This window comes from Mastomys coucha, unplaced genomic scaffold (assembly GCF_008632895.1).
Source record: "Mastomys coucha isolate ucsf_1 unplaced genomic scaffold, UCSF_Mcou_1 pScaffold20, whole genome shotgun sequence".
NCBI classification, from domain to species: Eukaryota; Metazoa; Chordata; class Mammalia; order Rodentia; family Muridae; genus Mastomys; species Mastomys coucha.
The window spans coordinates 2,470,593-2,498,377 of record NW_022196903.1 but is presented as its reverse complement, the minus strand read 5'-3'; the positions used below and the strand labels follow the sequence as shown (position 1 = coordinate 2,498,377).

The window sequence follows — 27,785 nt, the reverse complement described above, 5'->3', positions numbered from 1 at the left end:
ACTCCAGTTCTAGGTGATCAGGCATGCTCACACAGACATTCATGTGGAAAAAACCACTAATGCACATAAAAATAAATAAATCTTTAAAAAAAAATTGTAAAAAAAAAATTGTGAAACTTTCCAGATGTAAGACTTTTTGCTCTAACAATCAGAAAGTATGCAGTTTGGTGGCACTATGTCCTCACAGCATTTTGTCACCTCTGGAACTTTTTCATCATCTCCAGTGAAAACTACACTTCCATTAAACACAGATTGTCCGTTCCTCCTCCTCTGTTAACCCCTAGCTTGTGACTCGAAGTTCCATATATTAATATAATCAACTGTGGAGAATTTGTCTTATTTGTCTTACCATAACATCCTCATAGATGCCCATGTGGTAGCACATGTAAAATGTCCTATCTTTTAACTGCTGAATAGCAGTCTATTGTCCTTATGGGTCACTTTTGCTTTATTGATTTTTCTACTACATCACACTTGGGTTGCTTCTTCCTTTGGCTTTTGCCAGTAATGTCTCCATGAACATCGGCATGAAAATATCTCTTTGGGATGTTTGTTTAATTTTTTCTTTCCTTTTTTCTTTAAAGATTTATTTATTTTATGTATATGAGTGCACTGTAGCTTCTTCAGCCCCACCAGAAGAGGGCATCAGATCCCATTACAGGTAGTTGTGAGCCACCGTGTGGTTGCTGGGAATTGAACTCAGGACCTCTGGAAGAGCAGTCAGTGCTCTTAACTGCTGAGCCATCTCTCCAGTCCCGTCTGTTTAATTCTTTTTGGTTTATATTTGTAATTAAAATGATGTAATTAAAATAGTGTAGTTCTAGTTGCAGTTTTTTGAAAAACTATTCTATATAATAGTTTTGTCACTTTACATTCTATAATAAAGTACATGGTTTCTACTATTTTCACAAACTCTTATTTCTTCCACAATTTTTATTTTCAATAATAATCACCTCCACATTTGAGAGCCATCTAAACCTTAATCCTTATCTATTTATTTATTTATTCATTCATTCATTCATTTATTTATTTTTGAGGTACTGCCTTGCTATGAAACAGGAGCTGTTTTCTTGCCATCCTCCTGTCTCAGCCTCCCCAATACTAAAAGATTACAGGTGGACCTTAGAGTGTTTGACTTAGTAACTTTCAAATGATAAAAGGAATACGATAGTTGTCACCCTGAAGACACAAAGGACATTCTCTTTGCCCTCCCCCTCTTCCTGGGCAATTAGGGTCCATGGACACACTTTGGAGAGTATAATATATAGTTTGTCCCACATATAGTTAGGAGTGTCATGGCTCTTGATCTAAAGAAATATTTGAAAACATAATGAAAATTCACAGGACTCTTTATTTTGGCTAATGTATCTTTATCATATAAATCCTTGGTCCAGTTTTGATATTGTTTTATGATTTAAAGTCTTTGGAATTCTTATTCTTAACAACTAGACATCAAATCAGAGGTCTAATTTTATTGATCTTTGATGAAATTTTCCATCTGACTATTGCTTAATTGTCATTTTTAAAAAAGATTTATTTATTTATTACACTGTAGCTGTCTTCAGACATTCCAGAAGAGGGCGTCAGATCTTGTTAAGGATGGTTGTGAGCCACCACATGGTTGCTGGGAATTGAACTCAGGACCTTCGGAAGAGCAGTCGGTGCTCTTAACTGCCGAGCCATCTCTCCAGCCCCCTTAGTTGTCATTTACAGGTACAATTCAAGTGATTTTCTAAGTCACTGTCACTCCAAATTTGCATGTGTTTTACCATTGAGTAGAGGACTTGAAAAAAATAATCGCCTATGCTTAGGCCACATCCCTTACACAGCATCAGTATTTCTAAAAAGTCTGTTATACACTAAAAGGTGGCAAGCACCAATTTTAATTAAAGTTTTTCACATACATTTGAATATTATCCCTTGGAGGTTTCTTTTAAAATACAGACCACTTACCAGTGACTGTGAGGAAGAGTTATAATGATGTTGTTCAAATGGTCAAAGGACATACATACAATTGCAGTGAGACAGAAGGAAGAAGTTCAGGATATCTATTATATATCCTCATGGCTATAGCTGATAGTATATTGCATATTTAAAAACTGCCAAAGTGCATGTAAGTGCTCTTACTGCATACATAAACACAAAAAAATAAGCACACAAAGGAATATAGTTCAATTCTGTCACAGAATGTTGCATCCATACATCAACACTTCATGTTCTATGCTACAATTTTTTTCTTAGTTAAAACAAATAAGCAAGCAAGTAAACGCATACAGACAGATGTCTGTGTCCAGGCTTGGATTTGTCAGATCAGAGGAAGAGGGCTGGTGGTCTGTGTACTTAACAGGAACTCAGTACTTCCATCACACAGAAATGCGAAAGACTCATTTCAAAAGTGAATACTTTAGTAGTGAATGGTCCAGCATTCTCCTGGGGGTGAGTATCCCTTTGCAAAAGGTTGAATGGGGCCTATCATACTTGCTTTATGTGCATTCACACAGTTTTCAAAGTTGGTCCATGGGAGAAATGTGTTATACAGTTCCCTGAGAGAGTACCACACCTTCGTTTCCATCAGTGTTGCTAGTCTTTATGTCCCGTCTTGCTTTCCTTCTTCTGTTTAATGACTAGACTCTCAGACCTTCCTAAATGACTGTGACATTGACAGGCCTGGATTCTTCTTGACTATCCATGAAATCAGGGGACATGCTGAGTCTTCTTGTTTATCATCAGTCAAGCTTATAAACATTGCCATTACCATAGATTACATAATTGTGTTGGTTGGGGGGCATCCTGAGGCCTGGAGACATCACTATATCAGTCCTGTTTGTAGCTTGTTTTGCCTGTATCTTTGCAGATAAGGAAACTTAGGCTCAGAAAGTACAGCCACTGGCCTATGATCGAACACAGAAGACAGACAAAGTCTAGATTTGAACCGAGCCTGGGAGCTTCTAAGCCAGCTGTAAGAGCAACTGTCAGGATTGAATGCTAGTAGTACCCTTTAGTTCTGGGACACACTATCCTTCTCCTGCACCCACACTTATGAATTTTCTCACTTCCATCAGACTGGAATCACCCTGAAGCTTGTGCTGCCCCCATGGCAGTGAGGGCTGGTGGGCCCCCTGCCTACTACAGTGGCCTTGCCAGTGATTCACTGACCCCTTTATAGCTCTGTTTCTGCTGGTCCTATCAAAACGGCTGCCTTCCTCACTCAGCTCCCAGCCTGTGGTTTGTGACAGGTGACAACCGAGGTAATTAGTACCAATTGTGGTGATATTTACCATGAGGTGGGTTTTCCTGCTGAGAACTGATTGAGGCCAATTAATCTTTTCATGAGAGTCTACTGAACAGCTCTCCACTGCTGGGATGCCGGTAGGGCCCCTCCTCACAAGCTCTCTGTTTATTGTCACTGCTTTGGGAGAAATTGTTTTATTTTTGTCTTATCATGTTGCAACCTAACCAAAAACACCACGAAAATCCCCAAACATCTTTGTGAATATATCTTTCTTCTCAAATTAGATGAATTGTTATTGATTATATATATATATATATATATATATATATATATATATATATATAACCCAAACAGTACCCTTGAGGATTTTCGCAAACAAATGTGTATTCTTATTTAGAAGCTTCCACACAGGAGATGGGGGATACTCTCTGAACTCATGAAATAAAAAATTAAGTTCATATATCCTTTAATTTTATAGTTGACTTGTGAGACAGAATTATCTTAAGCAAAATGATCACATTGTTTTGAGAAATATAATGGCTTATGCCTTTAAAAAGTTTTAAAAGTTTATTCATTAAATATGAATGGAAGATTTGAAGTGCATTCTGTACATATATGTACCCGGAAAGCCTTAAAATTAGAGACACAAACCAAAAATTCAAGCTTAAATTTTCACAACACACACACACGCACACACATACATGCACACGTACACAGACACACACTCACACACACACACGCACACACACACATGCATACACACACACTCACACACACACACATACACACACACACGCGCACACACACACAGTTTAGACATTTTTGCTAAAAACTTGCAGCAAGGCCAAGAGTCTCAGCAGCAAGCTGGGAACCATGCAGTTATTCTCAGAGATGCTCTGCCATCTACCACGTGATGCATCACAACTTTGCCTGTGTGAGTGAGGTGTCATGCTCTCGGTGAGCTGTCACATGGCAGAACAGTTGCAGAATTTCTATTTTCTTGTTTGTAAAGGCCACATTTGTTTTTGTTACAAAAAAAATGTTTAGAAAAATTTTCAAAAGAGAAAGTGATTCCCATTCAACCCTTGTGAGTAATCAGAACAGCTTTTAAAACGAAGTTTTTATAATAGGTTTAATTTTTATAGGACAGCTACGCAGTTTCTTTATACCTGAAGCCATTTTCCTATTGTGGCCATCTTCTTGTCATTATGTTAACACAGAGACTTTGTCAGAGCCAAGGAACCCATACTTATAATCCTGTTAAGTAAAGCCCACAAATTACCCAGATGTTCTCAGCTTTTGCTTTGAGTCCTTTTCCTGCTCTAGGACCCCCATCCTGGAGGCCACGTTATGCTTGACCATCCTGTCTCCTTAAGCCTTTCTAGCTGTGACAGTTCTTGAGATGTCCACTGTTTTGAGAAAGTACTTTATAGGTATCTTTTGTTTTGGGTTTGCCTTTCTTGTTTTTAATATTGAGACTATAATGAGTCAAACAGATCTTTTGAGGTTGCACAGAATATTCTACAACAAAACAAGAAATGAGAGCCAAAAGTTTTCAACACTGAGCACAGCTGGTGAGAAATTTTAACAGTAGTATAATCATTTATCCTATCTATCTATCTGACTATCTATCTTTCTATCTATCTATCTATCTATCTATCTATCTATCTATCTATCTATCTATCTATCTATCTACCTACCTATCTATCTACATATCATCTATTTATTGAGCAATCTGTCTGTCTGTTGCTTTATGGTATATTCACTTTTTTACACATCTATTTTCCAAAATTTTATTATGGTAAAAATGGGTAGGAGTTTGCCATTGGACCAGACAACAAGGCCTTGTGAGACAGAAACAGTCTCAGTTCAAAAAGACTTTTTTTCTGTATGGACTTTGAGTTTATCATCACCTTCATTTTGGGCTTTCAGTGTAAATGCAACACAAGATGCTCTGCCGAGATTGGAATAGACTTGAGGTACAAAACTTAGAGCTACCTTTTCCTTTCAGGGACAAAAGTAACAAATAGGCAGAAATGCACACATTGCCTTCACATGTAAAAGTACTGGTTTTCTTTAAAATGAATGACTAAAATTTGGCTAATTAAAAAATATACAAAAAATATAGATAGTATTCGTCGATGCTCACTCCTTTCATTTGAGTATCAACTAGCAAAAACAGATCACTCTGCTCAAGAATGCAAAAGAACTCCAAGCAACAGGAAGCTAGGAGGCGGTGTTAGCTTCAGTGCTTGTTCAAACATGACGGATTAATAGGAGAGAGGGAGGAGGGATTCTGCATGTCACCAGTTTAGGATCTTCAAAAACACTTGGGGTTTTCTAGCATGGGTAGCTCAGCCACATGAAAGCTATGCTCAGGGATTTAGCCACACAATTTCTCTAAACCTAGGGCTGGGGCTGATCCATTTTTACCAACCAACCATCCTCCTTGAAGTGTGGCCACAAATTAAATTTATTTTTATTGAAAAAGTACTAAGCCCTTCCAAAGGGGCAAACACAGCATTCATAAGTATGGCACAATCCCTCTCCCCATCCTGGGTAGAGTAGCTCATATAAAATGAGTCAACACAGCTTGTTATTCCTTCTGTGGAGTTTAGCTACAAAACTCCCCAAAAGGATAAACTCAGTTACATTTTCTTTTTCTTTTTCTTTTTCTCTTCCTTCCCTGTTCTACCTTCTTCCCCCTCTTCTGCACCCTCCTCTTTTCCCTTTTCCTTCCTGACATTTCCCTCTCCTGTTTTCAAGCACAGTAATAAGTTGACCAGTTGGGTGAAAATGAAGGAAAAAAAATGTCACCTCCATATGTCACTCAACAAATACTCATTAGCAATGTAAATTTCCACTTGAACGATACACCCAAAGAATCACAGGCTATCCCACATTGGATCATGATTATCAAGCCACATAGGTTAGAAATTACAGGGAACCATCAAGAAAAAAAAAAAAGCTAAAGAAGAAACCCAAAGTATTCATTCCACCATATGTAGTCTCCTTGTAGGGTTGGTCTGGGTTACTATGGTGGCTTTGCTAGCTGCAGCAATTCTTGGAATCAGTAGAGTCATTCTAAACTTAGCAAGAAACTATAATCATCCATTGAGAATGGAATTAGGTCTTTTCACTTAAAAGCTGTTGGCTAATCCAGACCCATGGAAAATAAAGTCCTCCATCTAACACAGTGAGAGGCTCTGAGGTGGGATATCAGAGTAAGCCTACCCATGAATGTAGTTAAATATGCTATTCTTAAGGTATGGAGAAGAGTCAGGTGACTGGTAGATCTCTGATGTTTCATATGGGATCCAAAGGCTGAGAGGATTAGGAATCTGTCCTGGGCTCCTCCTTCAGCTCTGGTAATCTGCTTTTAACACAGCATTTATGTACACAAAAGAAGACAAGTAGATAAAAAGGTCAAATTTCCTAGAGTTCAGCGTGGGCTAGTTTTTAAAAGAAAACATCTAGTAAATAACCAAGAGTCAAGGGTATAGTGAGTTAACATTCCTTTAGAAGGGGACCGTGAGAGGTGAAGAAGAGATCTCAGTTGAGGGGAATAATAGAATTCAACATGCAAGGTGTACTGGGGACAAGGAGTGGGGTACCAATGAGAGAAGCAGGGGGATGTGGAAGGGGAAGGGAATTAACAAAAAACGAAGCACAATGATATTTTTGTCTGAAATTGCCTCAACAGAGCCTACTACTTTCCATAAAAAATGAAAGGTAAAATGATAGATAAAATTTGAAAATTCCTTCAGATTCAACTGATTAAATTTACATCTCTTTGGGGGGGTGATATTTTCTTACTGGGCTAAAACTACTGCTAATCATAAGACTTAGGACATGCTAATCAAAGGAGATTTAGGTAGATTTTGAAATTCCCAGTTCTGGAAAGAGACTGGAGCTCTAGTAAAGACCACGCAGAGTTGAGCCCCAACCTGACCAGATGCTTCCTCTAATGACACAGTTAGCTGTGCTGGCCATTGGAAATGTCAATCTGTGTACCAGTCAATTATCATTCTGGAGTGAACTATTTTGCTTTGTGCAGAAAATCAATTGATTTTATGTTAAGGGTAAGAGCAGAGTTTATAGGAATCTGTATTTTGTTTATAGGCTTGCAAGGAGGAACATTTTGTCACTAGCTTTGGAATTGGAAACTGGTAAGATCATGGAGGGTCCAGTGTGATTTTCCAAGAACTGACAAAAGAAAGACGCCCATTGATGCTGGGGGAATCCGGAACAATGCAAAACCAGATAATGAAGAGTTAAGAAAACCTTCTCAGCTTGCTAATGAACTCCATCTTGCCCTGGTAAGACCACCCTCCTTTCAAGAAAGAGGTAATTTAATATGCATCAAACTCAGTTGTGTTTGGGCTTCATCCAATCTAAGAGTATCAGTGTGATAAATTATAACGAATTATCTATAATAGCCCTGAAAAACAAGATCCTTAAGCTTGATTTCTCAGCTCCTTTTGAATACATTTTCCCTTATTGGTCAGACAACTCCAAACCTTAAAAATATTTGGTATGGCTCTCCCTAGACCCCCCTCAACTGAAACATATTATATATGTTCTGAGCCCCATTTGATGAGATCCATGGTTGTTGGCTGCCTCTACTAAATCAGACCCCACATTTGAAAATGACACCAACATTTCCAGCCAAATAATATAGCAAGAGAAGGAACATGGCCCCTTTAGCCTCCAAAGGGTTTCTTCACATGTTAATTTCCCTTTGTAATCCACACTGTGCTAGGAAGTAGGTTAGAAAAGGCAAACTTTCATGTCAGATTCTGGAGTGGTAGCTGGAACCAGGGCGCCCTTTTGTGTGAGAAGAAGGTGTGGTGACTGGAAGGTCTAGCAGCTCTCTCTCCTACTTCAATTTCGTACTTTGTTCCTGTAGTTAAAATCCCCCAGGATACCTTTTCTAAGTAGGAGCCCCTACCATAGAGAAAGGACCACTGTTCTTTCAGTTGTGGCTTAGGCTCTTCCAGCCCTTTAATACTGTATTCTATATAGATGGTTCTAATTCCTCATGAGTAAAAAGGATTGGATTGTTATTAACGAATGAGAGGAAGGCAGCACAGCCCTTATGCAACAGATTGTGTGGTGGGATGTGTCCTCCAAGGCTCCACAGACATAGCATGCAGAAGTGATAGGGAGGTTTATGAAGTGTCAATCAAGACTGGTTTTCTATAGGGAAATCATGCCAATTTTAATAGGCTTAATTTCTTCATAAGTAAAAGGCAAAGGACCTATGGGACTCAGGTACAGGAACAGAAGCTCTGGGTTTTGGTGCCCAGAACAGCTCCTAAGAACCAGCAAATGTGGGTTTCAGTTTCTAATTGCTACTGTAATGAATTACTGCACACAAAGACTTAGAACAACAAAAACATTATGTTACAGTGCTGGAGTTTAGAATGGCTAAACGAGCGGATGGAGAGAGCTACATTCTTTTCTGCAGGCTCCAGGAAAGAATCAATTTCTGTGTTATCTGCTCAGCTTCTAGAGCCCACCTAATTCCTTGTCAAAGTCAGCCATGGTTGGTCCAGTTTGCTCCCCACACAGCCCTTCGATGTCTTCTGTCATTACTTTCCCTTCTCTTAGGGGATGCTCTTGCCTTCTTCTGTTACTTGGAAACAGCCTATTAGCCAACACAGGCTAATATCCCTCTTTTAAGATGTACACGATGATCACACTTCTAAACTCTCTTTTGCCAAAAGGTTCTGATGTTAAGTCCTGGATATCTCTGGGTGATCATTCTATCTACTAGTTCTCAATAAATATTAATACATTTCTAGAAATTTTGAGAAAATGACATATTAAATTGTTTCTATTATATGTGTGTTAGTTAGCAGATCAATAGTTACGGCCACAGTCACATGTAGATTTGAGATCTTGCCAACACACACAACCCTCATATTGCTATAATATTTTGGTTCAAAAATGAACATTGGTTTTGTTCTACTTTCCTTCTCCTGATAGAGTATTTTCCTAACTGGTTTATGTGAATTGTTCACTGTCCCTCAAGACGGATGATGAACAAGCCATGCTAGAGATTCGAAGTTCCTTTCCATAAGCCTCTGGTAGTCCTCCTAAAACATAAAGGAACAAGGGAAAATCCTTAGGTAGGAGATGAGTCAAGGCACATTGGAATCCTAAGAGCAACTCCTCTAAGTATGCCATGGCACCACAAACATTCTCCCTCCAAATCTTTCAGATCTAAGTCATATTTTCTGAATAATGCTGTCAGCTTCCGACCTTCACTTCAGTCAAAAATCTATGGACCTTTGGCCAAAGCTGTTCAACTCTACCCCTCCCGCCCTATGTTAAAACATTCATTAGAATGTTCCTTTCTACTGTCATCCACTGAAGCAGACAAGTTTCAGGAAGCTTTGGGTAGGAAAGCTAGAGGGAGAGCTTTTCATTTTTAACGTATCAGTTGTTTGACGTTGGCGCTTTATGCTGACTAGTCTGTGCATCTGGGGCTTCTCCATTAAAGCAATTACAGGAATCCTATTTCTCTTTAACATAACTGTAGATAACAATTTGCTATACTTTCCCAGCATTACTTTTACTAATGTATCAGGTACAAAGACATCAAAGAAAAATTAGGAATAATTGAAAATCAATTGGACACTGTACTTAGTACGAGTGCAGGAAGGTATTATTGAAGCCTCAACTGGAATGCGATCTCACTTTAGGGCTTGCTACCAGACCTCACCTTATCTTAGACCTGACAATGATGTCATACCAGTAGTAAACAACACTCTGGCCTGACTAACGGAGGGTGTTAAGAATCTATTGTTCTTAACAATATTTCTTAGCCTAGATGATAAAACTATCTGTCAAAATATCTGGATATCTATCTAAAACTCACAAGGTAAAAATTTCACTATTTTTCCTTAGATTCCAGATCACTGTGAACTTAGAACTTAGGCCCTATTGTGGGCACCTAAAGCAGCCTACAGTTTGAGTTACAGAGCATAAAACCTTCAGTGAAGATTAAGAATTTCTGTTGAAAAATTTTGCTCAGGAATTAAAATAAAAGCTCTACTACACTTTAGTTTTTCCTCCTTATTAAATTTTATGTTCTTGAACATTATTCTTAAAAAGAAAAGAAACTGGTTAAATTGATATGTATGGAATCAAAATTGCTATTAAGGAATGGGGAAAAAAACAAGTACAAAATGAAGTGAAGTTCAGAATCAGTTGGCATCTCCCAGCAACAGATCAGAATGTGATGGCAATGAGATCTTTCATAGGGCAAGCCAAGGTACTTACAGATGCCCTTCTGTGGCTATTATTTTTCAAGTTTAATGTAATGTTGAAGAAATCTGTAGAAAGACTCCCCCATCTCCCCAACGTAGAATTAAATTTCTCTTCGAAGGGCAATCATGCTAGGTGGGCAGTAGAGAATTCGATTTTCTTGTATAATTTGAGTAAATACCTCAGATTACCATCCCCCTTCCAAAATGTAGATATGGGCTATGGCTAGCTCTAAGTTGTCACAATCTGGAAGACTATTTTAAAAATACATTCAAAATGTTTTGACTACATGATGCCAAGCATCTGGTAATGCAAACTTCTCTTAGGTATTTCTCTTCCTCAAACATTCAGCTTTGTGTAGACAGACACTGTGCCAGGATTTGAGCCACATATTTTATTTGTAGGATAGCAAAAACATATATGGGAAGGTAAGGCTTTCCTTATGATTTTGATTAGGTAAATTTAACTTAACAGCCTCCACAGAATAGTCCATCATTCTTGTGTTCTTGAATGGCGCACAAGCTGTACTTGTCCTCTAGCTCCCAAAGCCTTTCAATGACTTCCTGTGGTCAGTCTCTCCTTAAGAATAGTGTCTCCCAAAGGAAAAGCATTCACTCACTTGTCTAAATGGTAACTGACTTTATGGCTTTCATTTCACATCAAGGAGGAGGAAGAACGAAGCTTCTAGTTTTCCTCCTAATGAGAATCAGACTTGGGAATACCTGTGGTTCACCAATCATCTTCAGACCATTTGAAGGATTCTCAAGTACAATGTAAGGTACCCTACATGGGAGGTTGCCCCTTGCCTAATATAAGCTAGCTCAGCCTTCCAAAGGCATTTGACACCAAACAAACTTACCATTTCCATATCTACCCTGAGCCTTAGTTCTCTACAAGAGCAATGGAGTGTTCTTAACTACTGATCTCTCTCTCTCCAGACACTCTTGTTTTTGACAGACAAGTTCCTCAAAGGCATGGAAGAGAGGGTATTCATCATTGTGTTCTTAGTAATTAGCATGGTTCTGGGCTCACTAGCCCATTTGTCAAATTGTTCTGGGAAAATGTACTCTGTCCTAGCATTGAAAAGAAGACCATCATATTCAAAATAACATTGAACAGTTCAGTCTGAGCATAAACAATATTTATAATTTGGGTGGGCAGAAATATTGCCAACAAGTAAGATGGTTTATCAGAACTACATTTTTATAGGAATGTTACTGGTATAATAAAAAGGCTATATTTGATATGGATATTTAAGACAGTCAAGTATCAGCTTACACTGATCAGCCTTCCTTAAGACAATACACACTTGGGGGACAGAAATAGTTGGGTCACATTCTTTGACTTGATTTCCTAGATGTTATAGAAGTCACTGAGCTGCTCGGGGTTCATTGTTATTACATCATCGAGCATGGTGAGGCTCTGGAAACTTGAACACAGGAATAAAGCTTGCTTAGGATAGTGACATTAGTTCTTAGAGGGACATAGATCAGAGGACAAGGCCAGAGGGTATGGAAACTAGAATTCCTGAAAAATTATTTTAGGTTCACTACTGGAATTTTTACTCATGATTACAATTGCTATTTTCTATGGAAACTTCCAGGGGGGAAAAGATAGTATTTGAAGAGTCCAGAGGACTAAGTTGGAAGCAAATCTATTTTAATTTGTCAACAGTATCTTTTTTTAAAAAAGGATTTATTCTTATTATTTTCAATTATGTGTAGATGTGTATGTGTGTGTGTGGAGTCTTGGAGGCCAGAGGTATCAGATCACCTGGAGCAGAGATGCAGATGGATGTGAGCCTCCTGATGTGGGTGCTGAGAACCAAACTGGGTCAGCTGCAAGGCAAGTAGTGCTGCCAGCTACTGAGCAACGTTTCTAGTCCACTAAAACACTTTTATGTGACTTAGGAAAACTTAGATTAGATAGATAGACAACAGATAGATCATGAATAAATCATATATATGCATGCTACACAGACAATGAATCTGGTGAGTTGAAGCAGTATAATATGTTGCTATGTTGCTCTTACCATATTCATTAAGATGTTTACTGCTTTTCAAATTGAATAGCATAAGCTGTTGCGTAAGGTATTGTTACTTCGCTTTTAAATATACATAAAGTATTTATAATAGTTTCATGGTATTTTGAAAAGAAAATTTTTCAATGGAAAAAATCTAGAAAGTGTCCTAAAGGGTTAATTTTTCCAAGGTGGAAAGCATATTTACATAAATATTCCTCCCAAATCTATTCTCCTATTTAGATTTTACAAATAATACAGACGGTTGCTAATACTCCTAACCTTTTGTCAGTTTTCTGTTGATGAGAAGTCAGAATCAAGGATTATTACTTTCACAGAGAATATTTAGACATCCTGATGACATGATCACTATATGAAATATAATTCAAATTATCTCGGTTTAACACTGACTTTGACAGTTAATAAAATCATTTAATTTTCTACTATGGAAACTGTTTTAATAACTTTAACCACTTTTTAGATTATACCAATTCTTTGAGATGAAGTACGACGGAGAATCAAAATAATCTGTAAATTGAACTCTACTGCAAAGAGTAATTTTCATTCTTTTCTAGGGATGCTAGCAAATGACCTTTGGAGGTCTGTTGGCATCTATTCCTCTTCCTCCTGCCTCTCTGTTCTCCCATGGACCAGAAAACTTAGCTCCTGAAAGCAGACTCCAGTTAATGACCCCTTCCCTCGGCCTTCTCCCATTCTCTTTCATTCACATTCCCGACTCTGCCTCTCTTCTCATTTTCCTTTTTTTTTCTTTCCGGGGAATGACCATGTCAAAGGATTAATTCAGAACAGGCAGCAGAAAATGGTAACAAGACTGGGCAAATCAGGATGTGGACTTAGAATCAGAAGGTATTTTAAAGGAGAGGTACTCCAATTAAACATATGTTAGGAATCTGGGTTTGTTGTTCATGGCATACCTGCTGCCTGTGATTCCACCCCTGTCAGATCGGCCTTGCCAGCGGAGCATTTCCCAATGGAATAATAAACAGTGGCTTTGTACACGTGGATCTCAGTAGCTCAGCAAACTGCCTTTCTTTTTGGGCTGGCCTTGCATTTGGATCACAGGTGGTACTGGCTGCTGCTGCATTAGTGAAATGGATGTGGATCCTCTGGCTCAGATCCAGAGAAGAAAGATCAGGGACTAAGGAATGAGACTTCAGGCATAAAAGAAATTTGATGTACTTCTTACATAACTGTACATAAACTTATTTCACATCATCTTTTGTGCCTAGATTATGAAAAGTAGACAATCAAAACCCATTGTTCTTTGCTTTAAGAAATTCTGTATGGAGACTTTGAGTTTCTTTTGTTTGTAATGATTTAAAGACTTGTTTTCGTGAATTAGGTATGTATTTGTGTGTGTATGTTTAGTATGCAATGTCCATGGAGGCCGTTAAGGACAAAAGGACACAGAATCACTCAAAGCTGGAATCACAGGCAATTATATGCTGCTGGATGTGAGTGCTGGGAACTAAACTCAGGTCCCGTGAAGGAGCATCAAAGCCTTTTCATTGCTAAGCCATCTCTTCAGCCCTGATTGTGTTCTATTTGGGGCAAGTTTGACATTAGTTTAGAGTCTCTCAACTCTTTCTCATATTTTTCTCTAAGGGCACACATATCCTCTTGCTGCCAGAGAAGCAATAAGCTTTTTGTACTGGGGTTCCCATTAGTTGCACACATACAGAATTCACTATTCCAGTTTTTGTGCTTGATAAAATAAGCTAATTTCCAAATATTAGTATCAGGAAGAGTCAAAGACTTTTCCGAAAGTTCAGAAATTTTTGTTTGGAAACCTCTGATGCTCACTTTTGTAGGGAACCATGTAAAGCTTTGACTAGTTTATCTTTTTTTTCCCTAACAAATCCTATTTTGAAGCACTCAGTTGTATCAGAAATTTGAACACAAATATCAGATCTCATGCTAGAGAAGACAACATCTTCAGCATTCTCATTTATCATGAAGAATAATTTGGAGATTGTGAGTATTTTTCAAAAACAGATTAATTCCAGCATCCTCCTGCCCTCCAATGAACCATATCTGATTTAAGAAGTAGCTTCTTTTCTTCTTACTATCCAAAGTGATAATATTTTGTAGAACTTGGCTCCAGTAGACATTTTACAAAGGAGCAAGCCCACTGCAAGGTTTAAATGGCAGGAGATTTGTGTTCACCATCAGTGAAGTCTAGCTCTGAGCATCAGCAGAGCTCTCATGAACTAGACTAAGAGTATTGAAGGAAATGCCACTAGAACACAGAGGTCATGATCAGAGAGATGTAGCTTGGGAAGAGCTCACACATAGCTGGTGTTCTTTCCTATAAGTCTTTTTTTCAGCAGATTTAATTGTGAGAGGTTGGCCTGGGGTTAAAAAAATTGGAAGATACACATGAGCTCTCTCAAATGGCTGTATCTTCCTGATCAGTCAATCCCCTTCTATCACCAAGTACTGAAGACACAACCAGAAGCTAAAACAATAAAATTCTATATCCAGCTATTATGCCAATATATATCATATTTGATAAGAAGCTGAGATTCTTTAATAAAAGAGTAAGGAGTAATAATATTCATGATGAGAATGGAGAGAAAAGGATGAGAATAGAGAAAGATTGATTAATGCTACAAGGTTAGAGCATGAAGAAATATGTTCTGATGTTATGTCTCAAAGAAGGGAAACTGATTATAATAGGGTATTATAAATTATAAAAAATTTCCAAGTAGCAGACAAGGGAATGTCAAATGATCTCACCACAGAGAATGGTATATATAAGGTGAGGCATGTGTTGATGTCCCTGTTTTGATCATTAAACACGTTTACACAGGTTCTGACAGCAACACACTCCATTTTACTAATATGAGTAATTCTATGTTAATTAAAAAATAAATAAAGTGTGTGTGAGTTCAATAGATTCTGTACATATGAGCTTCTCAACTTTCCTCCATATTTCTCTTTCTGTGTGCGTCCCTGCTGTTGGAGAAACACATTTGTTTTGATTGTAAAGCTCTATTTAGTTATTAAAAACCACAACTCCAGTTTTTATGCTTGGAAATGCTTCGAACGTGTTATTGTTCTAAGGAACTGGCAGACTGAGTCCCTGAGTGAACGCCGCTTCGGGGGCCGTTTGAGCATCTGAGCTGCATGCTTTTGCTTGTTCTGTAAGTAATACATATGGCCATCTAGTTCTCCCATAGACCTTGCTGAAGAGTAGTTCACAGGCTGGCCGGCTATAGGATCAAGGGTGGTACAGTGGATTTTACACACCAGGATGTGGACAGTGAGGACTACGAGCCTGCAGGAGGAAGAGCTGAAAAAGCCCAAGGATAAGCTGTTTGTTGTGCATAAGCTGTTTCTCTGCTATTATTAGCAAGGTGAGGGGATCTAGGCAGCACTTCGTGGTCTTTAAGGACATTTCGGTTTCTCTTGGCGTCATGCATTGAAATTATTTTTTCCATTTTTTCATGCTGCCTCTGAAACATGACCTCTATGCACAGTCTATCTCAGGAAATGACAATTGGCCGTCTTATCCCATACAAATTGATTGGATATGACAGCTTAAAGGAATAACTCTTGGTGAGAGGGGAGAGCTTTTGCTTGTGCTCTCTTATTTTAATCCCTTTTAAGCCTTCTTGGTTAATTTTACTATTTCAATTAGATCATTTAAAAATCAACACATTACATACCAACCTCCCCTAAGAGCAATCATAAGATTTGATGGTTTTTCTGATACATGGGATAGGGTTTCAAATTTGCATTATTCTATCTCCTGAATTAACTATGAATTCTAAACCAAACTAAGGCTGCCATGTGCTTTTAAGCATCTCTAATCCGAACCATCTGGCAAGGCGTGGCTTTGCAAAGGCATCCCTCTCAGGACACTCTGTGGATTCTGTCCCTGCTTGAGGTTTTGGCCAACTATCAACATTACTATAATTCTCTTTTATGAAATATAGCTTTTGACTGGGATTTTGGAGTCTTGGTTGACTTTGTGTGCATGTATTTATATGAACATGGGCACTTGTGTCCACATTTTGATCCCATTCTCTGCATATTTCAGAATATATTTGTAGTAAACTTATTTTAAAGAGACAAAAGGTTTTGCTGTATATAAGGCATGCTTGTGTTTGACCTCACTCACTCCACATAACCAAGGGTAAGCTTGGGTACACTGCTAACTAACAAAGCTAATTGTCATAGGCACTGCAATTACTTTTTAAATGGTTAAGTGCAGAAAACATACCAGCTTTAGAATTAGAAAGTAAAGCTCGTAAATGATGGATCCAATGATGATTTTAATATACAAGACAATTTTTTGAGGATACTGTGGTTAAAAATAACCAATCCAGGCACATCTCAGATTTTTAGCTATGATCAGGCATAAAGAAACCAATCTAAATCTTTGACTCAAGAGAAAAAAACAACACTGTTCTAAATTCTTTAGCTAGGAATAAGCATGTCTTTGCAACACTAGTAATTGGTACACACATGGGAAGAACAAAATATAGACTCTCTGCTATAACAAAGGGTAGAAGGCTTTTCTTGGAAGTAGAGATGATAATTCTATTTTCACTGGTTTTCTTTGTTAACAAGTGCTTAGTTTAAAACGTCAAGTTCTTTTACAAATCGAATCTTTCACGATTTCACACAAATGTGTAATGTTCCTTCACGAAAGTCCCCTCTACACTCTCTTCTCTTCCCCCTTCTCTCTCCCACCAAAAATCTTCTATCTTTGTCCTCCTTGCACATTTATAGGTCTAATTGCAGGCATGTGAATGGGATGTTATCTGCCTTAGCGGGGGCAAGGCACCAATGGCCAGACCTCTGAGGCACTCCCGCACCTGAGTTGTTCTGATAAAACTGTGTGAATACCTGTGTGGCTGGAGAAACATCAGTCTATTTGTTTATTAGTATTCGGAGAGGGATGCAAACAGGTCAGTTCTTCTGGTGGTATTAGGTCGTTCACGCACACATACATACACACAGAGAAAGAGAAGATGGATTTTAGAAATAAATGATCAAGAGGGACTGATTCTATTTCTGTCTTCTATAGACCTCTGAGGGACAACATTGTCCTCCTGAGACCACGTGATACTGCTGATACCCTTTTAAACCTGCTCCCAGGTGTCTGACTAATGATAAAGAAAATGCTCAAGAGTGTCCATGCATACACATCTCTAGAAAAGATAACCAATAGCCAGCCTGCTCTACATGGGACTCCAGACAGCCACACAAGCTGAGTTTCCTTTGTAATGCAAGGGCATCAGTATGAGAAATGAGACTCCAGACAGCCACATGAGTTGAGTTTACTTTTTAACTCTGAGGGCATCAGTATGAGAAGTTAATTCAAAAAAGAAGACAACAACAACAAAAATAAAGAACTCCCCTCCCATCCACAAAAAAGCATCGTGTGCCAGGAGTGACAGCAGGCCTAGCATTTAGTCCACTGAAACCCAGGTGTCTCTGCCAGTTACTACTTAGTTCATTCTGTCCTCATAGTAAAAAAGTTTGTTTTCCATATTTCCTGCTGCCTGGCTGCCTTCATTCTTTCTCTTGGAACCCCACCCCCCCCTAGTCACAGCCTTTTCCATTCAGAAACTAAAGACATGCTGCACAAAGGCCTCTGAACCCATGGCATTTAGGCAGCGCATACAGATTATTACAGATTTTGAAACTTATTCTTGTACCTTAAGTAATAACTGTAGCTGCTACTGGACACTTAAAGTGTGCCTCATACGAGTGTTTTATATGTGTTCACTTATTTCAGTCTCATTAACAAGCCTTTGATTTGCCCAAGGTAGTTTGAAAGTAATAGATGTAAATTGTAAGTCCAGGCTCTGTAGCCCATATCCATATATTTAACTACTTCCCATGACTCAGAAACTTTCTCATAATCATTCAGTCTGGAGAGCAATGGTTAAATATCTGGGATGAGAGGATTTTGGACTTGTCTTGTGCTTCTCTTTCCTTGACATGTGCATAAAATGGGCACACAAACTAGTCTAGTCAACACTAACAGGTTCCAAGCAACTCCTATAACTGAGGAGTGTAGGCCAGGTGCTTAAAAATGAAGTCTGGTTAAGAACAAGTAGATCAGAAAGTGTTTATGGAGAAGCAACAACTATTTCAGAATCCCAACCAACTGTTGCCTCATGGGAATGGCTATGGTGGGTATCTCGTAAAAGTTTGTTGAACGAATGGATGAATTTTCAAAACTTTTCAAGGTTACTGCTAAGTCAGAGAATAAGGATGCCTAGCTAGGTTTCAGCTTCTTCTCATGAAATTCTTCTGCAATATTAGTAAACAAGTGCCATGTTCTTCCACTTTCGTTGTGGGATGACCTGTATCCCTGGTCCTCTAAATGCACTATGCTGATGCTCTAACAATGGATAGGATGACACTTGGTAACAGTATGTACTTAAAAGTCATGAGCTCACAAAGTAGGGTTCTAATACGATAGGATCAGTGTTATTGGAAGAAGCATCTGAGAGCTTGCTGTCTTTCTGTGTCCTCACATGGTGGAAGAAGAGCTGCATATGCATACACATAGTGTGCTCTCGAGCATGTGTGCGCACATGTGTGTGTGTGTGTTCATGCACATGCATGCCATAGTGGTGCTAGAGAACAACTTGCTGGAGTTGGTTCTTTCCACCCACCATGAGGGTCCTGAGTATGAAACTCAGGTAAATTAAACTTGGCTGCTGAACTGTCTCGTTGGCTTGTATATTGTATTTTGTCATCACAGTTATCCTAAGAAGTGTATAGATCCCTTTCCTCATTAATCCTGGGCCACTTAGAATACCCATCCTCAGCTCCATACCTAAATCAAGGTTTCCCTGACTTGTTGAATAGCCATTGAGGAGCCAGGGGAATGAAGATGGATGTGGATGTCACAGGCCGGAGAAGTTGTTCATACTGCCTGCTGGTTGTGACTGCCAGGACCAACAATTCTTGGGGGAAATTCCTTGAAGCACAAATGAAAATCCCATCGAGGGGGTTATAATACAAATGAAGAGGAGGAGGGAAGGACAATTAGGAGAATGAGTGCCATATACAATTCTGGTGTCCACATCTAGATGCATATGTGCACATTAATGGGACACCTTTGGCTGTCATAACAGAAAGCTGCAGCTTGACCTGTGCTATAGCAAGAAGAAAAAAAACTATTTAAAAACAGTTTTCTCAAAAGCTGTATGATTATTTTATGGTAGCATCAAGTCAGCCACTGCTTGTTGGTCACTAGCATTCAGGAACACATACAGAGCCCTTTACTGTTGTGTTCAGATGAGGAATCGCCTTGAATTCCATCTCTTTGCTATAACCTATGCAACAATCCATCTTTCCCAAGATCTATCTCAATGTCTAATTCTTCTTCTTTGCTATTTGTTTGCAGTTATGGTCTCACTGTGTAGCCCTGACTGACCTGGAACCTGCTAGATCGACCAGGCTGTCCTCACATCGATCCGCCTGCCTTTGCCTCGTCAGCGCTGATTAGCGGCATGCACCTCTGTGCCCTGTGCCCCGTCCTTGTGTTACTTACTCTTTGGAGAAGACCCAAAAAGAGGGTAGATGATGAATGAAAGCTGGCAAGGCTGATTTTTCTGCTTCTAGCTTCTTGGGCCAAGTGGAAACTGGAGTGACTGCTGTTTCATTTAATAAGAACCACTATCTAGATCAAGTGTCAACCATCAGACTAGTCACATTCAGTTGTATAAAAGAAGTGTTTTCTCATGTCTCCATTTCATGTCAGCCTGCACATTTAAAGTCAGTTAGGCATGTTCCTCTCATCCCGCTCATGACACTTTAGTGTTTTGTTTTTGTTGTTTTTCTCTTTTTTTTTTTATTAAGAGTTAATTTTACCTTTATATTCTTCTTATAGGTAATTTTTCACAACTCTGTACTATGAAATGTGTGTCATAGCTACAGAAGAGCTGTGGTGACTTCCTCTTGTGTTTGGTGACTCAGGTTTATCAAGCATCTTATTTGAAAACTGGGTCTCTCCTTGGCCTGTGTGTTCTTGACCATTAAATTGATTTTCCCCTTACAAAGCACCTATGACGTGTTTCAGTTGGAATATCAGGAACTTACAAAGAACAGGAAGCACAGATCTTCAAAGAATCTTCTATTCTTTTTCCCTTTTCCTTTTTGGTTGTTAATAAGAACCTTTTAAGCAAATCAAGAGAATTGCTTAAAAATAGTTTTCTTGGGCTGGTGAGATGGTTCAGCAGGTAAAAGCACCAACTGCTCTTCCAAAGGTCATGAGTTCAAATCCCAGCAACCACATGGTAGCTCACAACCACCCATAATGAGATCTGATGCCCTCTTCTGGTGTGTGTGAAGACAGCTACAGTGTACTTATATAATAATAATAAATAATTAAAAAAAATGGTTTTCTCAGGTTGTTCCTAAGAAAGTTAATCCTTTCATATTAAAGAAAAAAATGATAAGCCATACTCTAATATTTATTGGTTAAATATACTTTAGAAAAGAAATTTAAATTCATTTAGAGTTCTGTGTCCAGTGACTTTCTATACAATGTTGCTTTATAGATTTGGACTAGGAATCTCAGTCTGGGTTGAAGGAGGAACATAATTTGTTGGGAACTTGACTCAATTGAGATGAACATCACAATCACACCAGAGGCTGGAAAAGGCCTCTGTATAGGACCAGGGATTATAACAAGGCTAGCAGGATCACTGAGGATCAGCGAGCTATATTGTCAGCCAGAAGTGGAGCTGCAGTGTCTAACTTTCTGTCAGGGCCCCAGCAGCCCAGGCACTATCCTGTTTTAGCATTACTCCTCACAAGGAGAACTCTCTTTGAGGTCACTGGGAACCTCAGAAGACCCAAAGCCTGGGCAGCTGAGGCCACCAGTTTCAATCTATCTGTAATCTTTGTAGAATCTTAATGAGAAGCGTAGCCACACGTAGGAAAAAAATATAACTGAGGGTTTTTAACACTGGCACCAGTAAGGTCAACTGATATTACCCTGCTTCACGTTTTGCTCTCCTCCCTAAACCGTGGAGGGTTAGCCACGGTCAGTTGCAGGCAATTGCCAGAAGATCCTGAAAAAAGAGGAGAGGCCCTGAGCAAAGAAGCCAAATCAGGAAAAATAGGAAAAAGAGAGAGAGAGAAAGAAAGAAAGAAAGAAAGAAAGAAAGAAAGAAAGAAAGAAAGAGAGAGAGAGAAAGAAAACCCTCTGACCACACTAAGCTACTAAATAAAGCACTTTTTACTTTCTTCGATGCAGATAATTCTAAGATATATATTTCTGATTCTCTCCATTCCGTTTTAAAGAGAACGACCACACCAGGGTAAGCAATGCAGGGTGGCCAGACATATAATCTAATGAGAGTGTGTGAAGCCACTACAGAAGGCAGCAGGAGCGCTGCCAGACTGTGATGGGGCCGCGTCGCTGATTTCTATGCAGAATGCACCGATATTTTCCAAGTATAGACAGCTTTTATTGAAATGAAAATAGAAAATGCAGGCCCAGTGCCCACACAAAAAATTTAGTGTAGTAGACACATGAGGCCGCCCATGGAGGGAGAAAGTATTTGGCCTTCCTACTCACAACAGGAAAAAAAAAAAAAAAAAAAAAAAAAAAAAAAAAAAAAAAAAAAAAAAAAAAAAAAAAAAAAAAAAAAAAAAAAGCTTCCATATGAAAGCTTTGCATGACGAGGCTGAAAGCTCCTCCGGCCTTGAATGGAAGCTTGTTTCCTGAAACAATGGTTTTATGAGCCATCCCGGATTTGTTTGCAATTATGTAGCAGAAGCATATGAAGGATCAATGGAGATGTACAAGAACCCATTGGCTACAATGAAGTAAGTGTCATCCCCTTAAAACACCTTAGACTTTTCTTGCCCCCAGTCCTCTGTCTTACCAAGCAAACTATTCATCTAATCTTTAAGTTACTGGAATGCAACAGGAGAGAGAGAGGATTCAACTGACTTGGTTTGGTGAGCTAGCATCCCGAAAGGACTGGCTTTAACAAACAAAATTTGTAAAGGCCAGAAAAGGAAAGAAGTCATAAATTGCAAGGGAGGGCATTTACTTTTTCATATATATTTTTGACTGTTATTTGTTTTGTAGCACTGGCTAGTTTAGAGCTAAGAAAAAAAAATGTACCCTCATTACCCACATATGCTCAGAGTGCTGGATTGCAGGAGTGTGCTGCCAAGTCGGAGAGCCCACATTAATGTGAGTTGTGTTGGCTCTCCAAATTTCCCTGTCAGGTTAGAAGATAATGATGATGATGATGATGATGATGATGATGATGATGATGATGATGATGATGATGATGATGATGATGATGATGATAGTGCTAGGCGGCCAGGAGAAAGCTTTGATAATCTGCTATAGGTCTAGTGCTTGCCCATTGACGCCACAAAGGACATCAGGGTGTCACAGAGTCATACCCAGGGATCAAGAACTTTTAAGGTTATCTCTGAGGATGCAAGCCAGGCATAGCTCATTTTAAAATCACCCAGGTGGCTGTGACAGTCAGCCAAGGCAAAAGCTCAGCTTGCTTCATTTCTTCTCTAGTCACGCTCCTCCCTCCACAGCAGAAGGCCACATGTCTACATCTGCTTGCAACCCTAACTGGTACAGGATGACCCAGGATGCGGTCTTTGGGGGAAATACCAACCGATTTCAACTTAGCTGTTCCATCTGTGGGTATTTATCTTGTTTCATCATTCTTTGGAGCCAGTTTCTAGTCTGTAGCCACTGAGAGCTTATGGTAAAAAAAAAAAGTAAAAAAATAGATTCTTAAATACTTGTGTATGTGAAGAGAATTAGTACCATAGACATGTTCCCCACGATCTGATCTCAATTTTGTGTTTTGTTATCTGCAAGGGATGCTCATATTCTCAAGTTAGGCTTTATGGATGAACTTATTTGCTTGCTATCCCAAACTGACCTGTCACTAGCTTGCCTTTAGAAGATATGGAAGATGCTAGTTTCCTGGATTGCTTTGGATAAAATCAAAGTATTAACTTTATGTCAACTTGGCTATCATGTGGAGCCCAGTTTATGGATGAAACAGTAGTCTAGTGTCAGTGGAAAGTGAATTTTAGACATGATTAATACTTAAACCAGTAAACTTAGAGTAAAGCAGATTGTCCTCAGAAACGAGAGAGGCTTCATCTAATTTGCCAAAGGCCTTCAGAGAGGAAGCTGGAGTTTTCCAAAGAAGAATTGATTCTTTGGCGGCATGGTAGTTCTTACTCGCTGGCCTGTCATATAGATTTCAGAGTTCAGCCTCAGGACCACAACATCCACCACTACCTAAATTTCCACCCTCTGGTCAGCTCTACATATTCTAGGCTTGCCCACCTTCGAAATTTATGAATAAATTCATTTAAAAGTCTCTCTCTCCTCCCTTTCAAAGGACTCCTTTATCTCTTGAATATCTGATATATATTTCCCATTGGTTCTATTTTTCTGTGAAAATAAAATGAACAAAACCCCACCTAATCTATCTTGGGGATCTTTAGAAGGATTCTGTAGAGTTGTGCCTCAGTATTCTTGTGGTGACTGGTTTCAGCACCTCCCTTCCTTTACGTATCTGCAGATACACAAATCTTTATGTAAAAGGGTTAAACATGCATTTATCTTGTACATATCTCCCTGTATGCTTAAAGCAGTCTCTAGACTATTTGCAATAACTAATGTAATGCAAGTGGAATACATCTTATTGCTATATTCCTCAGAGAATAATGACAAAAAGTATGTGTGTGTTTGATAGAGATGGTTTATTTTCAGATATTCTCAGACCACAGTGAGTTGACTGTGTGCATACAGAACCAGGAGATGTAGAGAACTGACTGTCATGTCTATCATTCTTTCCTTCCTTGCAAGGGTCCAGACTCATTCTTTTCACCTTTTGGAAAGCTGGTTCTACAGTTTGGTCCCTGCAGTTGCTTTAGTTAGAATGCTCAAGTTCTGCTAAATAATAGCACAGACTAGACAGTAGAGTAAAACTACATTCTGCAGGTTGGATGTTTTTACAGTGTGGTTTCCTAAACAAGCCTTTTATGAATGTCTAGGTCATGTACAGGAACTGCCTATTTTATATCTGGGAACATTGTTCTGCTATTAGATATCTTCAGATGCACGTGTAACTAAATTAAATAGCTTTGACTTGATATTTTAGAGTCTTTACAGTTTTCAGCACCAATATGATGATCAAATTATCCAGTTCGGGTAGAAGCCCAAATATTCCAGAGGATAGCAGATAGAACTTAAAATTGCCATTTCTGCTTCTGGCCCATTGATGAATTAAAGACAGTAGGGGCAATTTAGGAAATGAAGAGATATGTTTTATTCTTTGGTTTTGTTTGTTTTCCTTAAGAATCTACTTACATTTATCTATCTATCTATCTATCTATCTATCTATCTATCTATCTATCTATCTATTTATTGTTAGATTTATTCTATTTTGTGAGCATGAGTGCTTTATCCATCTGCATATCCATACACCACATGCATGCCTGGTGCCTGAGAGAGTGGTGAGTCTTCAAGTGGGTGCTGGGAATCCAACTAGGATCCATTGCAAGAGTAACAAATGCCCTTAATCTCTGAGCCAACTCTCCAGCACCAAGAGGAAGAAGTTTTATTCAACATCTTTTTGTAATTCTTGTGTGACTTTATCTTGCTTATTCACATAACCTCTGGATTTTAATAAAATCAAATCAAATCAGAACCATATTCTCCTCTAAAACACATATATTGGACCATTTAAATGAGAAACTAAAACTAAAGCTGAATGATAATTTAAGTCTTTAGTAAATCATACCCAAGCCACCATGAGAAGGAAGAAAGGATGTTGGCTCAGTCAGTGCTGGCATTAGCTTTGTGACCTGACAAAATAAATAATTAAAATGATTCTGATAATTTCAAAGGCTTGGTCTTCTTTACTCAGTGATATCAGGATCCTATTGGCTGTGTACTATATAATACTGTGAGTATTAACCATATTATCAATTATTGCCACAGGCCACCAGTACTCAGTTAATATAATTAGAAAACTTTAAGTTATGATAAACATCATAAGCATTGACTGAAACAGCATGGGCTACTTCTTGGAGTTTTAAAATTAAAGATATGCTTTCTGTATATCAAAATAGTTTAAAAGGCCCTGGCTTTCAAAAATGTGCTTCTCCTTATCCCATAAGCCTTATAGTATTTTCCTGGCAATTCAGCAAACCCTTACAACTGAACGGAATTAGAATTTTGTGCTTCTATGTTTACAAAAAGAGCCTATCAGGCTGACAAACTTGATAATCTTAAAAAGAAAGAAAGAAAGAAAGAAAGAAAGAAAGAAAGGAAAAGAAAAAAACCTGTTCTCATTTCAAAGGTTCAGAAAATAAAGGTTATTTACTATGCAGGCCTAGACTTCTTGTTAAGTCGTTTGTGAGATAGCAAATTAGAAAAACATGGGCAGAGTTTAGAGGTTACTCAATCACGTTGAAGCTAGGCCTTTATCCTAGCAGCTCCTGTTCCTCAAATTATATCTGATAATGTTCTAAAGTGTAAACATATTTCAGTTCAAAAAGATACTCGGGTCTTAGATACAACATGGCACAAAGCTTCCCAGGATGAGGCAAGCAGATTTGCTTCCCCATCTCCTTAGATGTGTGTATTCGGAGTTCTCGGAGCCTCCAAATTCTAATATTTGATGAACTGAAATTTTGAGGTAGAATGCATGCTTTCCATTTTCCTATGCATAATCTCATTAATAAAGAGATTGGTATACCGGCCAACACAAAGGCCTGTCATTTGAGCAAAGTAGTGGCAATAGAACAAAGCTGAATGCATGCAAGCGTGGCCTAATTTCAGTGCCAGTGTGATAAACAGAAGAGAAATCACGTGCCATTAGAATCAAGGAGTAAAACACCCCCCATGCTCTGATAGAATCTGCACTTTCAAAGTAGAAACCGCATCTACCTTTCTCAACAATTCAAGTAATGTTGGTGGTAAAGCTTCCCCCAACTCAGATGCAAAAGTATCATTCTCTCCAAAACAATATGGCACCTATAGACTTAGAAAGACAACATCCATTGAAGTGTGTTTCCGAGACAGGAGGGAACGCGGCTGGTAATGCTTTCAGGGTGCACACATGGGTGGGCTAGCATATGCTGCCCCTAAGCAGAGGAAGTGGCACACCACAATTTCTTCATAAGTGTGAGGTCTTTATAAACTCATCCTCATGGGGACTGTTTTAAATAGAAAGAAAATGACACACAGTTCCCAACCAGGCTTTCTAACCATTTGAGCAGGGCTGCCACTTTCCAAAAACATTAGGTTACTGTGGGGGGAATTTTCCAAAATTGTCAACAATTCCATTTTTAAACTCAGTTCTTCTTCCCAACCCCAGACAGATGCAGGACAGCTTGAACTGTGTTTAGTGTGGTAGGAGATAGGAATTATTTTTACTCTGCTGACTCGTACCTGACAGTGGAAGACATACTCTGGTGTGGTTTTCTTGAACTTCATGTTCCAAACCAAGGCCACTCCATCTGGTTCGTGGGGAGCATCTTCGTTGTTGCTATAAGAGGCGACCATCAGCTCAGGGTACTAAATGAAAGAGGTCACAAGGATTCATGACATTAAGATGACAGCATAGGAATTTTCTCATGACCCTACTACATCCATGTCTACAATATAGGCTATCAGTGTGTACCACTACTGGCTCATAAGGACTTTTCATCCTACACATGTGTGCTGGGTTACACATTTCAAGTGGTCCTGTCTTTTTTTAAGTTTTGCCACATTTACTATCAAATCCACACCCTTCTTTCTGTCTCTCATTTTTGTGTGTGTATGAATGGTCACTAAACTGGAAACATGCTCAGATCCTACAGAGTCAATCACTTTGGGCTACCCTCTTCTTTCTTCTATATTGGTTTCCATGACAACTTTCTGTGCTGATTTTCTTTCTTGGCTACTTTGTAAAACCCATGCAGATGCTCCTTTTGTTAACTACATTCCCAGACAAGGCGATTCTCTTTCTTCTTATTTTTTCCTTTTATTTTTACCTTCTTACCAGGTTATCCTGTAGATGACAGTATTTTTTTGTAAGCTTAATATGTTGATAATTTTCAAATGTCTTCTAGGCTTGATATTTATCAGAGTGATATGTATTAATATTTGACAGCACACTTGAGTTTGATCAGGATGAACAAAAACTATCAACACCAGAAGGAACACAGAAAATATACTCGATAGGCTTTCCCACAGAGCTTCCT

At 38.7% G+C, this 27,785-nt stretch overlaps 1 protein-coding gene across 4 annotated transcripts in view; it reads right to left on the bottom strand.

Annotated features, from left to right (window-relative positions):
* The window catches only part of Dync1i1 (dynein cytoplasmic 1 intermediate chain 1), a 299,060-nt gene that overhangs the window by 73,857 nt on the left and 197,418 nt on the right, over positions 1-27,785 (bottom strand). For all 4 annotated transcript variants that reach the window (XM_031381127.1, XM_031381128.1, XM_031381129.1 and 1 more), the window contains one exon: positions 26,989-27,114. In XM_031381127.1, coding sequence (XP_031236987.1) covers positions 26,989-27,114 — 126 coding nt within the window. The remainder of the gene's footprint in view (positions 1-26,988; positions 27,115-27,785) is intronic.